Source organism: Toxotes jaculatrix, chromosome 1 (assembly GCF_017976425.1).
Source record: "Toxotes jaculatrix isolate fToxJac2 chromosome 1, fToxJac2.pri, whole genome shotgun sequence".
Lineage (NCBI taxonomy): Eukaryota > Metazoa > Chordata > Actinopteri > Toxotidae > Toxotes > Toxotes jaculatrix.
Window position 1 is genome coordinate 17,241,933 of NC_054394.1, and position 13,448 is coordinate 17,255,380.

General features: G+C 38.1%; 1 protein-coding gene across 2 annotated transcripts in view; it reads left to right on the forward strand.

The window, feature by feature from the left end:
- Window positions 1-13,448, forward strand: part of tcf12 (transcription factor 12) — a 73,792-nt gene that overhangs the window by 6,708 nt on the left and 53,636 nt on the right. For both annotated transcript variants that reach the window (XM_041034831.1, XM_041034841.1), the window contains exons 4-5: window positions 3,630-3,703; window positions 9,575-9,677. In XM_041034831.1, the coding sequence (XP_040890765.1) occupies window positions 3,630-3,703; window positions 9,575-9,677 (177 nt within the window). The remainder of the gene's footprint in view (window positions 1-3,629; window positions 3,704-9,574; window positions 9,678-13,448) is intronic.

The following is a 13,448-nucleotide window of genomic DNA, read 5'->3' on the forward strand; positions in this document are numbered from 1 at the left end:
TACCTGCCGTACTGCATAGTAAAGGTCACTTCTCTGAAATAGTATCAGGAGACATGTTTTACTTAGTAGACAGGTTTTACATTGTGCCAGAGAGAAGCAAGTTGATGTCAGGGCAGCTTCATTTATAGATCGATTCATCAGACTTAAAAGTTCGTGTGAGTGCTGAATCCTGACATCTCATCTGTACAAATGATGGTACATATCTAATTTATGCAGGCTCTAAAAATTCTTGAGGGTCACCAAACTTATAGGACGTTCAAGCATACAAAGTGTATCCAGAGCATAGCCTATAATAAAATTGCTGAATATACTTTTTCTAGTTGTTCAGTATCTTTAATAGGCCTGCACTCTGCAAGTACAGTAGTGAGTTCCATCACAAGTACATGCATAATGTTAAATCCTCACACATCGTTGTGAGTAGTGACTGGGACTGAACAAGAAAAGACAAAATTTTCTCTCACGTGTCTCACTTTAGTATAGCCATCTTTCACCTAAGGCTTTGTTACGGTCACCAGTCCACCCTTTCCCTTTGGAACAGATCCAAAAGGTAACCAAATATGCAACTACCATCACATCAGACAAACCTCACAAAATAACAGTGTGCAGTTCAACAGCACCATAAACTGTCCTCCAAAATTACCGTAAAGTTGAATCAACATCTCTCTGAAACAGTTGTAACAAAAACTGAACACGAAAACCCTCATGAAAGTAGGATTAATTACAGGACTGTTGATAAAGCCTGCTTTAGTTTTATCTGGATGTACCTAATAAACTAATAAATGGTCATTTGTGACTAAAACATGCAGTAAATGTGCATCTCTCCCTAACAGTGAGCTAAAAGAGCCCCAAAAGCTCAGTAGAGCTGCAGAGTTGATTTATAATTCATGGGTTCATCACGGCAAGCCCCTTGACACTAATTTGATTCACTGTGAAAATAAAACGATGTTGATTACCACAGCTTTAAACATACTGTGCGAGAAGGGCATGGCTCTTTTTTCTGTTGTAGGATTTTGGGCATGTTTGACACAGAGTACTCAACAGTACAGCAGTGTTGGTTCTATTAATTCATTATCTTTACATTATAGACACTACATTTGTGTTTTTTTTTCTTTAGCTTCTTGTGTTAGAGAGTAATCTTATTGTGCTGGCTATCTGTGCAAGGAGAAGAGAGGGGACCCTTGAGCCCTGGTAAGAGATGGTAATCAGACGAGATGACAGCCAGTGGCCCAGAGAGCAAACACTGACCATTGTTACATTCAGTGTGTGTGAAAGGCCTCCGCTGGGCTGCACGCTGGAAAATTTAGACCCATGTTCTAATACTAGCACATGTAGTTACCAGCAGTAGCTCAGTTTGTAAGACAAGTATCACCGTTATGAATGTGAGTGATAACCCAGCCAAATGATGAAAGTGAGGCAAATTAACTAACTATATATATTTTTTTCCATAAAGACACTGAAGAAGAGGAAATGAATCTACTGCGTACATCATGTTTGTCAGGATGAAACTCATCTATAACTCTGCTCACTGGAGCATGATTTCTGTTTAGAGAAATGTAGCTGACTTTCTGGTGAAGTGTATAATTAGATTTACCAGAGAAGTTTGTGACTAAGAATTTATTGGCAGTATGACAGTTGAAAATATGAATATGAAATGTAAATGTGAAATATATCAAATCTCAAATTGACCTTTGTCTTACTCTCAGGTACCTCAAAGTATTGTATCACATAACAGCTTTCCATCATGTCTCTGTAACACTTAATAGCTCCTTTTTAAAAATAAAATAAAATAAATAAATAAAAAGTACAAGTTAAGCTGCAGTAAAAAGTTAAACGGGTAGCTATAGTCTTTACTTGTAGCTTCTTGCAGATCTATACTTTAACTTTTTGAATCAGAGGACTACTCCACATGTTCCGATCTGTGATTACAGGCTTGTTTTGGAGTTGTTTTTTTTTCAGTCTTGTAAATTATTCACTTCGTAATAAATGCCAAACCGTGCTTCGTGGAGACACCTTAGCGCATGTCATTAAATCATTAAATTTTAAGGTTGAAAGTATGTTTAATATTGAAAAGCTTAGCTCCTTGCTATATTATTATTTTCCATACACATTTTTCTTTCAATCTGATATTTTTTTTATTTGAAGTTGAAAATGAACAAATGGTATTGCATTTTACTGAGACAGATGAAATTACCACAGGGACAATCAATAACATGGAGAATGTTGATGCTTTATCCGCTCTGCAATTATGTTTTGTTTGTGGGGACTTTGGCTGTTACTGCAGCACAATATTGTCTCAAACAGCAGGAACAATTGAGGCATCAAATGTTTTTTTTACTGACTATGTCACATAAATTAGATTGTAAAGATCAGATATTATATTTTTCAACATATGCCAGATGGTCTAGCTTTGCAGTTTGGTTGGAGTTATTGATTTTATTTGTTTATCTGTTTGACTTTTTAAACATAGATGGGTTTTTTTTTAACTTAAAGAAATTAGTTTTATTAAGTTTCAGTGCTCAGCTGTTAGGAAGTGGCCTGGCATACATCAATGCCAAATCATGAAGCTGTAAGTTGCTCCCTTTTTTTTTTTTTTTTTTTACATTGAGGTATATAATGGAATGCTTATTTTTGGGCATTCATGTAAAGCACAAAAATCACACCATTTAAAAATAGCTTTTGTGTCATGAAGCATAACCTTCGAAAATATTAATGAGCCACTTTTCATTCCCACGCAGGAAAAACACAGTTAAGTTGTGAAATTGACTCCTTTTCACACCGGTTTTCAGGGGAGGTAATGTGGCATTACTTTGACTATTACAGTGCGGACATGAGTGAGATCTTAATCAGACCTTAGATAATAGCTTTGCAAAATTTCCCATTCAAAGTTTGTTTGAGCTGAAATTTAGGAAATGTAATGCGTGAAGCTGCTGGACAGACATTGTTCTCGTTGGCAGTTAGCATTGTAACCAACTGCTGTTTTCAATAATTATTTTCAGTGGTTAATCAGACTGTTTTTTTGATGAATTGGTTTTTTTTTCTGTAAAATGACAGAAAATTGGGAAAAAAAAATATCCATGTCCAATATCCATATATTCACATCGTTTTATCCAACCAACACTCCAAAACTCAAAGACATTTAAATTACAACGCTATAAAAGACACAAAAGCAAAAATACACACATTTAAGAAGCTGGTACAAGCAATTTTTTTCCGTATTTGCTTGAAAAGTGACACAAAGGATCTATCATTTATAAAAAATAGTTGCCAATGAATTTCAGTCAGTTGATTAATGTACTAATAGTTTCACCTGTACTGCCATTATTTAAAAAGATTGAACATAGGAAAAATGAGCATTTTCCCCTTCAGGGAACTCGTGGCAAACACTTGTTGTAAGTTTTGGATTGTCCATATTTCATGTGTAGTACAGAGAAATAACACAGGAGTGACAAGCAGAAAGAGAAGTGACACAGCTGCGGACAGTTTTAAACAGAAGACATCCTGTTAAATGCAGCCACAGAGACACTGCATAAACTTGTGTGCTTAATGACCAGATTGTCTTTGTCTCTGTGATTCAGCTGTATGAGTAATCTCAACTTACTGACTGAGTTGTGCATCTCTCTCTCTCACAGGTATGGATGAGCGGAACAACCAAGCATCTTGGGCCCCAGGTGGCGAGTCCAGTCCTTCCTATGAGTCCTCCCGGGTAAGACAAACCACACCTTACCGCCTCTGAATGGCCTTTCTGCTCCACAGCACATCATTTAACACTCATTACATCAAAGTGGTACATTCACACTGCCATGTTTGTTTGACCTGTAATACACATATTTCTTTGTGACAGAAAGGACTGATTCATATACTTATGGCTGGTGGGATTGATTTATTTTTTTTTTTTAAACCTGAATTTGTTGTGCAGTTGGCAGGAAAAAAAACATTTACTGGAATCTGATGTTATTGTTGGATTGAGCTTCAGTTTAGTAATAGAGACAGTACATCTCAAATTTTATGTTAACGCTGCACACCTTGAACCTTTACAGTGAAAGTATATACCCCGAGGCAGATCACTGATAAGAGGAAAAATGTTTAATGTCCCTGGATAGACCTAAAAACTAACGGTGATGAAACAAGTGGAAGTAGTGACAGTGCAGGTGATGCTTTTTAAACAGGATTTAAGTGGGATTCACTGACCTCTGTTTGCCAAACCTTCGAGCCTTTGGTTTGTTCTTCTACCTGCCTCACGTTCTATAAAGACTAGTGAGAGTCTACTACAGTGAAGGATTTGATGGCTGAAAGGTTTGTGTTCAAATTGCAGTCCTGTTCTTAAGAAAGGTTTACACGTGGGCAGCACTTTTGCAGACATTACAGTAGTGTATTTACAGTAAATTTAATTTGACACTGAAAGTAGCAGCCAGCAACTATGTGACTGAATGCTGGGAAACATGACTCCTGCCTCCACAGCCCCTGTGCAAGAAGTACACAAATCTTGAGAGTTTTCTCTAGTACATCCAAACACTCTATGACTAATATAAAGCTGGTTTGAAGCAAAAAAAATGTTTCTTATTCTGCACTGTGCACAGAAGGTCAGTCTTCTGTGCAGCTGAGTAATTCTCCAGACTGTATTATGACATTTTGTTTGTAATCATAGATATACACAGAAGAAGAAAATGAGATCTTTAGTCCCCTTGAAGCAGTAGGAATTCTTGACATTAACTTCGCATATAGACGAGTCAGATGTTCAGGATAATCTCTATAGCCTGGTTTTATTTTATTGCTTTCTTTTTAAAGTGGGAAATATGTGTAAAACTGCACTTCTATTGTTTAGTTTAGAACATTTCACTGTTTGTGTGAGTAAGTGTGAACAGCTCTCCCCCTGTTTGTTTGTCTCTCACACATTGGTTGTTCTAGATGCCCTGTATGAATTTCATTTAATGTCAATCTCCTGTCACTTTCTATTAGAATTCAGTTAAATGTCAGTGCCACTCGGGCTGCGTTACCTTGTTTATTTCTCTGTGCCCTTCCCGAATGAACATCTACAGGCTATGGTAACATAGGCAGCTTGATTTGAATTATAAGACAGAGACGCTTGAGATATCTTTGCTCCAGGTGCATATAAATGAGTGTTTCTGACATTGCAAGGCACGGCATCAGCCAGCAGACAGCTGTTTGCGCCTCTATAAAGCGCACACACAAACACTCTCATGCCACACTCCCCACCCTCACACACACATCTGCGTATACACCTTATATTGATACAGACTTGATTTATGTAGTCTATACAATATTATATTCTTTCTTCAATATTATATCTATTCTGCTTCAAGAAGCGAGTGACATTTCCTATGAATTTCCACGGTCTACACAAATCCGTTAAAATATTTCAGTTTTTTAAAGTGAAAAATACGTTTTGCGGCTGTTTTATAATTCACATCACTGTTATGACTGAGCTTTACAGATACACTTAACCATATGAATGGCAACAAAATTAGATTCAGAGGAAAGTAGCATATTCCAGTTATGGATGTTAATCATCAATTGATGATTATTGAATCAGTCAGTAAGGATTAATGTTGTTCAAAAAGCATTATTAGCTGATAAAAATGACGCAATCTGTGTCATCCCATGCTGTATTTGTTTTGACATACTAAACAGAGGGCCGATAAGAAATCAAGAATATCTACACTTTGCAGTGTAATTCATTACAATAGCCCTGCAACAGTTGCTACCTGTTGTTATTGACTCTGTGTCAGTGAGTTGTTAAAACATCCTAAACCCCGTGGGGCTAATTTACTGTTATTCTGTTTAAATCTAATATCAATTTTTTTTGTCGCCCTATTTGATCACCTGTCTGCTCAATGAGGAATACTGCAGTACTTGACTGGAGCAGTGTGCTGTTTAAGCACTTTGTCTGTTTTTGTCATCATAAATTTACTAGTATTTCAGGACTGAAATGAAAGCTGTGTAAAGCATTTTCAATTACATTGCCAATGAATGACAGACATGTCAACTACTTATTCTGCTAAAGGTCACAGGGTTTCTTCATCCTATTACTACACAGATTGCCCTTACATTTACATTTAGTGGCAATTTAGAAACTCTTCTGCACCCAGATAAATGTTAAAGCACCAATTAAAGCACAATTTTTGTGTTTCTGCATGTTTGCAAAAGTGATTGTGTTCCTGAGATTTTAAGATGTCTGCTGTGCTGTTGAGACCTTTTTTCTACCCTCCCTTGATTTTGAAAGGCAGGGGTAATAACAACGTTGTGCTGTAGAAACAAACTTGGGTGTTTTTGTTTTCTGAGGTGAAAATTTTCCCATGGAGATAAAACATTTTTCGGAAGGACTAATTTCATTCCATTACCTTGTTAAACAAGAATTTGATAATTTATTAAAAAATGATAACTGTTTTCTGGAAATTCCCAATTTATGCTGTATTCACAGAATCTGTCCAGTGCTCTTGGAAGAAATCTTCAGTGCTTCATGTTTCATTCTGTTACAAAGGGAATTCAGTCTTGTCCCTGAGCTTGTTTGAGCTGGTGCGCTACGAGTGTGTGATCAGTCGACTGTGAACAGTCCCGAGCCCTGCCGTGCTGACCTTGGCTCCCAGCCAGCCGTTGTATCCTGGGCAGCTGTGGCTGTAGGCTGGCGGTCTGACAGTCAAGGCTGTGCCCACCGCCACCGTGCGACAACCCCCACTTCCCCAGTGCCTTGCCCCAACTTGATACTCGACCCCACACACATCCATCATGACCATATCATCTCTTCCCAAGCTGCCACATGCAGCCACACGTTCACCTGGGATGTAGCACAGAGTGTGGAAGAGATGACTTTTTAAACGCTGCGGCGAGTGATTGGGGGACAAGTCGTGTGCTCAGGCCTGCATGCTGCCACAGTGATCTGACAGTTATTTAGCCAGTAGTGCTAACGCAGCCCTGTGGCAGCAATGACAGCGTGCGTTAGTGTCTCAGATAGATGTAGGCCACCGGTGTTTGGGAATGATGAGGGATCTGTGATTGATGATCTAACGGTCCCAAGAGGAGCAAACACAGTGTGGTTGCACTGACACACAAACACGCACAGTGAGCCTGGATTGACCATTATCCTCCTAACTCTTTTTCCTGTTCTGCTAACCTACCCTGCCAGCCTTTTCCTGCTTCACAGTGATGGTTGTAACAATCAAAGAAGGCTTGAAGTGTTGATTACCACCAAGAGCATCCAGACATGTATTTGAAATAAAATCTTTGGGCATGTGTTTATCTGCTTCCTATCAGAGACTTAGATCTGTCCATTACATATAAGGCTACAGTCAGTGTTAAGGCTGAAAACAGGAGGAAATAGCTAGCTCTAAAGCTCTTAAGTGAACACGCTATGTGTTGTTTGTTTATGCCGTACACAGGATGAAGTGTAAAAATGACAAAATTGCTATTTTTTGGAGGATTTTGTGTCAGATTGTTTCTTATTATTTCTTTTTTCACTTTGACTCTGTACAGTTTAAACTGAGCTTTAGAACTGCTGGTAGGTGTTTAATCTTTGGACCAAACCAGGATAGCTGTTTCCCTCCACGTTTTGCGCAAAGCTGAAATGTTGACCTGTTCTTTGAAGCATTTTCCTTGTTTTACTGTAGAAGACAGGAAATGTTTTTTTTTCTTTATTTGTTTGCTTGCTTAGGGTAGTTGTGTATGTGTAGGTCTGTGTGTGCGAGTGTGTTTGCTAGAGCTTCTCACGGGGCTGTTGTTGTTATTGAGTCTGTTCATGGTGTGATTAACAGTATGTGCGGCCTGGCAGGAGCACAATAGGGAATCTCTGAGGATTCCCTCGACACAGCACAGCACTCCACTGCCTTTGAAATTACTCCATCACCATCCACTCACAAAAAAAGAGATGGATAATAAGATTTACTTTTTTACTGTATGTTGAATGCAAAGGGTATGAGTTGGTGAAAATAGCTCTATAGAAATGCAAGCCCACTGCTGCTCGGTCCCTCTGGTGGGAGTTAATGTAGTTTGGGGAGATGTATTTGACTGGAGCACAGGAGGATTTTCACAGGGCTTGGGATTAGCACTGTAACAGAATATCTTTTATTACATGGGACCCCAAGTTTTCAAAAACCATACTGTGACCGATATTTAGACCTAAGCCCTGGAAGCTGATAACTGTCATGAAAAGGCACTGTTAAGCTGCAGGAGAAAAAGGCAATTTTTATAAGCTGCAGGTACCTGGAAATGATGTAGGATTGCATCTCTCTGTTTCTTCCTCTTCTATTAAACAACATCTTCTTATGAACTACACGCATGAAATGGCATATAAACCTGTTATCATATAGATAAAATGGTAGAATTAAAAAGAAAACTTTAAGAATATTGGGGTTAGTGGTTTGTTTTACAGACACATTGTAACAAAGATAAAGAAAAGGCTCCTACAGGTCCAGATGTTTTCTGTGAGCTTAGAAATCAACACAAACCTACAAACGTTTACCGCTCTTAACTATTTGTTGGTGATGATAAGTTAGCAAAATGAAGTTCATATGCAAAGGAATTTAGTGGCGTGTTAGTTAAATTTACAGATTTACTTATTGTCAGTGGAATATATTTGAATATTTTGGCCTTGATGCAAGCTTTGCATCAATTTACATACTGTATATGAATACATGTGTTTTCAATCCAAGACTTCCAAGATGCTCACAGTGGTAGAAAAATTATTTCAATGCTGAACAATTAATGTAAAACAATTTATTTTAATCAATTAATACAGTTTAGGCACACTTAAGTCTGTTTGAGAGAATGATGCATGAAAGAAGTCATAATAAGTCCTAAACTCTAAATAATACTATAAAACACCTTTCATACATCAAAAGTGTTTTACGAGGGGGGAAAAAAATGGAAAAAAGGAGATGGTTAAAATACATATTCAAATAGAATAGTATAATAAATATAGTAAATATAACAGTAAAATTAAAAGAACAAAATCTAAAACAAAATGATTTGAAAATGTAACAGTAATGACAGCAGTTATTATTATAACCACTTCCACCATCATCATCTTAATTGTAATCTTTTAAGACTGAGCAGAAGTGTACATAATCAGGCGAGTCTTTAACAGGCACTTAAAAGCCTCAATTCATGTTGTTCTTCTCAGATTCAGATAAAACCTGTAGGGAGGCAGTTTAGACTGTTAATTTTCACTTCCACAAAGCATGACTGATCTTTGATATGGAAAAAAAAGAAAACATTGTAATAGATACCGCTGTTGCTTCTTATACAGGTCTGCGCCACTAGGTCCACTGAATTATTGGATCCATGTGGCAAAAAATGGGATTAGAAATGAGAAATGAGAATGGATTTCTGATCCATTAAATTAGAGTTAAAACAGTTAAAATGTCAGTGACAGAAATTGAGATCTTTCTTTTCTTTTTTTTTCCATCTTAAATTTTTTGGGACAATAATGGACAAGAGAGAGGACAGTTTACTAGCACAACCTACCAGTTGTGCTCTCTTGTTACTAATTAGTGGTATGCCATAGCACTCAATTAGTGAAGTTGCCCAATAATGTGCTTAATATTCTGATCTCATCCCCCAGGGTTTCGCAGACAGCCCTCATTACGGCGATCATTTGAGTGACAGTCGATTAGTGTCCAATGAAGGATTGTCTCCAACACCTTTTATGAACTCGAACATAATGGGTAAGTAAATGATTCTCTTCAACTCACCCGTCACATGCCCTTTGGTAGTGGAAAGACACCCTGTAAAAAAAAAAAAACAACAACAAATGGCCTGATTGAGGTTAAGGCACATCATGCATCTGGAGGTAGTAGTACTGAAAGGCTTGCCAGGCTACGGGGCTATTTTTTTTTTTTTCTATCTCCTGCCGTCTTTATTTCCTCCCTTAATCCCCCTCCCCTTTCTGTATCTCCCTCTTCCTCCCCCTGTGATGACCCTCCCCCAGGCTAGAAGTCACGCCATCAGTATAGCTCTGCGTCATAAGAAGCTGTCTCCTAGACATCAAAACTGCCCTCAGCAACTTCCATTGGCACCAGGGCTTTGTGTATTTTTTTTGGGGGGTGTGAGGTTAAACAGACAGTTGTATCAAAGACCTTCACACTGAAACATCAGAAATTTTGAATTTAATGTATATTATCGATCTGCAGTCTTTGCCTTTAGGTTTGTCAAATCATGCTGGTTCTCATCGTTTGATTGTTTTGCTGAAATAAAATGGGTAAATTTCTGTTTCTGCTTTTTTATATTTAATTTTCAGAGTAACAGGGATTCCCTTTTATTGTAAGTGTTTCTTAGATAAGTGGTTCTTAACCTTTCTGGTTATGCACCCCCACAGCTGTATCAGATTTGCTCAAGCACCCTGTTATCAGCACCACCCATCATGTTCCAGAAATGAATTACTTTATACTGGGTGTTATTTAAGATTTTTAATATATCAAAGTGAGTACTGTCACAGTTTTTCCTCATTCTTTATTCAGTACATTAGGTTTGGTCAAGTTTGCATTCATACCTGTACCACATGGACTTTCTACCTTGCCTGGTAGAAAGTTTTCACTCTCGCTGTTGTGATCAGATGTAACAACTGATCCAGGCTTTTGGAGTCATGTCCTGTGTCGGCCTGTCGTACCACGTAGTTTATTGTTTTTTTGTGGCAGTAAATTTACTGAAGTTTGTATTTACCTATTTTTATTATTGTATTTTATTTTCCTCCTAAGCACAAAAATGCTGATGTATTTTATTTATGCCAAAGCGTAGTTTGTATCTTGACAATCATCACAAAAAATACCTCCTCTTGCAACTATATACTCTATTACTGACTTGCATGTTCTCCCATTATAACAATTAAAAGCTGTGTGTTATCCAGCTCTTTGGCCTGGCATCATTGTGATGTGTAACCACTCGACAGTTTTATGGCTAACTACATCTCGGCTCATTATGTAATGGCCCTGGAGACTGGTTTCCAAGCAAAGTGATTAGTTCACAAATGGATGCTACTGAATTGAAACAAAAATGTTATCTTTCTTGTAATTGATCACGACTGTTTCACTTACACTGCGTATCTCTCCCCCACTTCAACTCCGTCTGTAATTATGCTTATGAGCTGCCGAATATGGATGTGATCTGATGCAGTGATATGTCAGATTTAGACAGTATGATTGTAAACTGGAATTGCCTGTGCTTATCTCAGGCCTGGAATTCAAGATGAGTAATATCTTATTAAATTGTTTTTCCACAGTAATATCTGGGACTTGCATGGATTTATGGAGTTTTCAGCACCCTCATTAAATCATGTCTGGAGGGTTATTCCTCATCAATGAACAGGGTGGAACAACCATGAAATATACAGTTGTGCTTGTAGGTAGGGCTTCAATTTCTCTTCTAGCAGAGGAATGGTTGAATCCAGTCAGTCCCTACAGTTTCTGAACTCCTGAGTTGGCCATCAGTCGTTCCGTCAGGTGTGTGAAATTCTTGAGCAGTTAGCCTGAGGACGTATTCAGACCATAAACACACTGTTAGATAACAAACTATTACTTTGTAGTAAGGGTGGGCAATCTTCCCAAAAAATACTGTATCACGATTATTTCAACACACAATCATGATCCATGATCTGAATTACAATTTATTCACAATTTTAAAATAAATATTTAAAATACTATTGAGAATATCCAGACTCTAACCAGTCTGTGGACTTATCTGTGTGCACCGGTTAAAACACTTTGCATTAAAGACACAGTTTCAACTGTGTTGTGTGCATCAGTGTCTTAAATGTGACCATCTCAGTCACTTCTTTTCATCTTTGCTGTTTTTATTGTATTTTATTTGACTGCTTTAAAGTGTCGGTCAGTGATAACTGTTGATGTTTCGGGATGTTTGTGAGATATAGATGAGTGGGGTTGAACCGACCTGAGTGAAATGCTGTTGGCATGTTCCTTTGGATGCTTCCTTTTAAGGTGGTTGAATGGATTTGTTGCATTACCTTCTGTAGCCTGACTAAGCCACCTAGAAGGGAATCATTCTGTTGCTTTGTGAACATAGAGTGGATCCATGACCAAGCACAGTTGGTACAATGGTAAAATGTCACAATCTCTACAATTTGCTTATAAAGTACATTGTTGTGGTCTTCAAGATCTTGTAGACGGCAACTATGTAAACTTCTTAAAATTGTCAGGTGGCCCACGCCTACTTGAATGCCATAATCGTACTGCTTACCTCACAGTCATTGCGAAGCAGGGTAAAATCATTGTTTGCCCACTGAAAAGGGAAAATCAAGGCAGACGTGCTGAGCTGGCTAAACTGCTACTGTGATGTCTGCCGAGAGTAAGTAAAGTAAACTGTGTCAGACAAACTGTGCCAGAGAAAGTGTGGACAATGAACAGACCTACAGACAGTCAGAAATGACCCAGAGGTGACCGGCAGTCAGCTTGGTGTGTCAGGGCCCTTAGGACCTCTTTATGTTTCCTGCTTGTTATTCAGTGCATTGTCCCTGATGGGAAGTGCTGAATTCATAACCCTAATGTCATACTTTCCATATTTACGTGGATATGTTTAGTCTAGTTTATCAGCACAGTAGATCTGAACCGTGCTTTGTATTAGAAAATGCAGCACTGATTAGAAATTTCCTTTGGAAAAATAACTGGCTAAAATATTTTACTTTGCCATAGCAAAGAATACCAGTCCACATTGTAGTCATGTCATTTCTCTGCTGTTGCCCATTAACTGAGCAGTCACAGTACTGCTTGACCAAATATCTTCAAGATTTAATTTATTTTTATTTAAAGGTCTCTAGAGTTTGACCACAAAGGAGAACATCAATCTGGAGGAAAAATAACATTCATCCGATTTGAAAAACAGACCACTCCACTTCATCGTCCACTGTCACAGTCTGATCCTCTGTGACCTCTGTGAAATATGCTGCTGCTGTCTCATGTGCCCACCAAATGTTGAAATAACAGTAATAATGTAGATCAAAGAACCCAGGGGCAAACAATAGCTGTATGTGTATTATACTGTGTCCTGATCTTGTATATTATTATTATTATTATTTGCATGTGTTTGAAATTGGGTCTGCATGTGGTAGAGAAAGTACTGATATCTACAGTATATGGATTATAGTACGTGCACAGTGTTAACTATGGTTGACATGGACTGGATTTAGACATTACAATCAACTTTATCCATCAGGAAGAAATCATCTCAAGCCTGTTTAACAACCTCAGAGATGTAAACTTCTTCACTGGTCCTTATCTGCCTTTAATAACGTATCCTCTTTGCTCGACCTTTTTCCAGTAACACAAACCATGCCTCTGCCAAGTCATTTTAAAACTGAAACAGAAAAGATCTCTGAAATGGCTCACAAGAGAAGTGTGTTTGGGGGGGTTTGAAGCTGAAGAATGGGGGTTTTGGTTGGATGCCGGGCAGCCACTGACTGCTTAACGATGACTCTGTTCTCTCTGGGG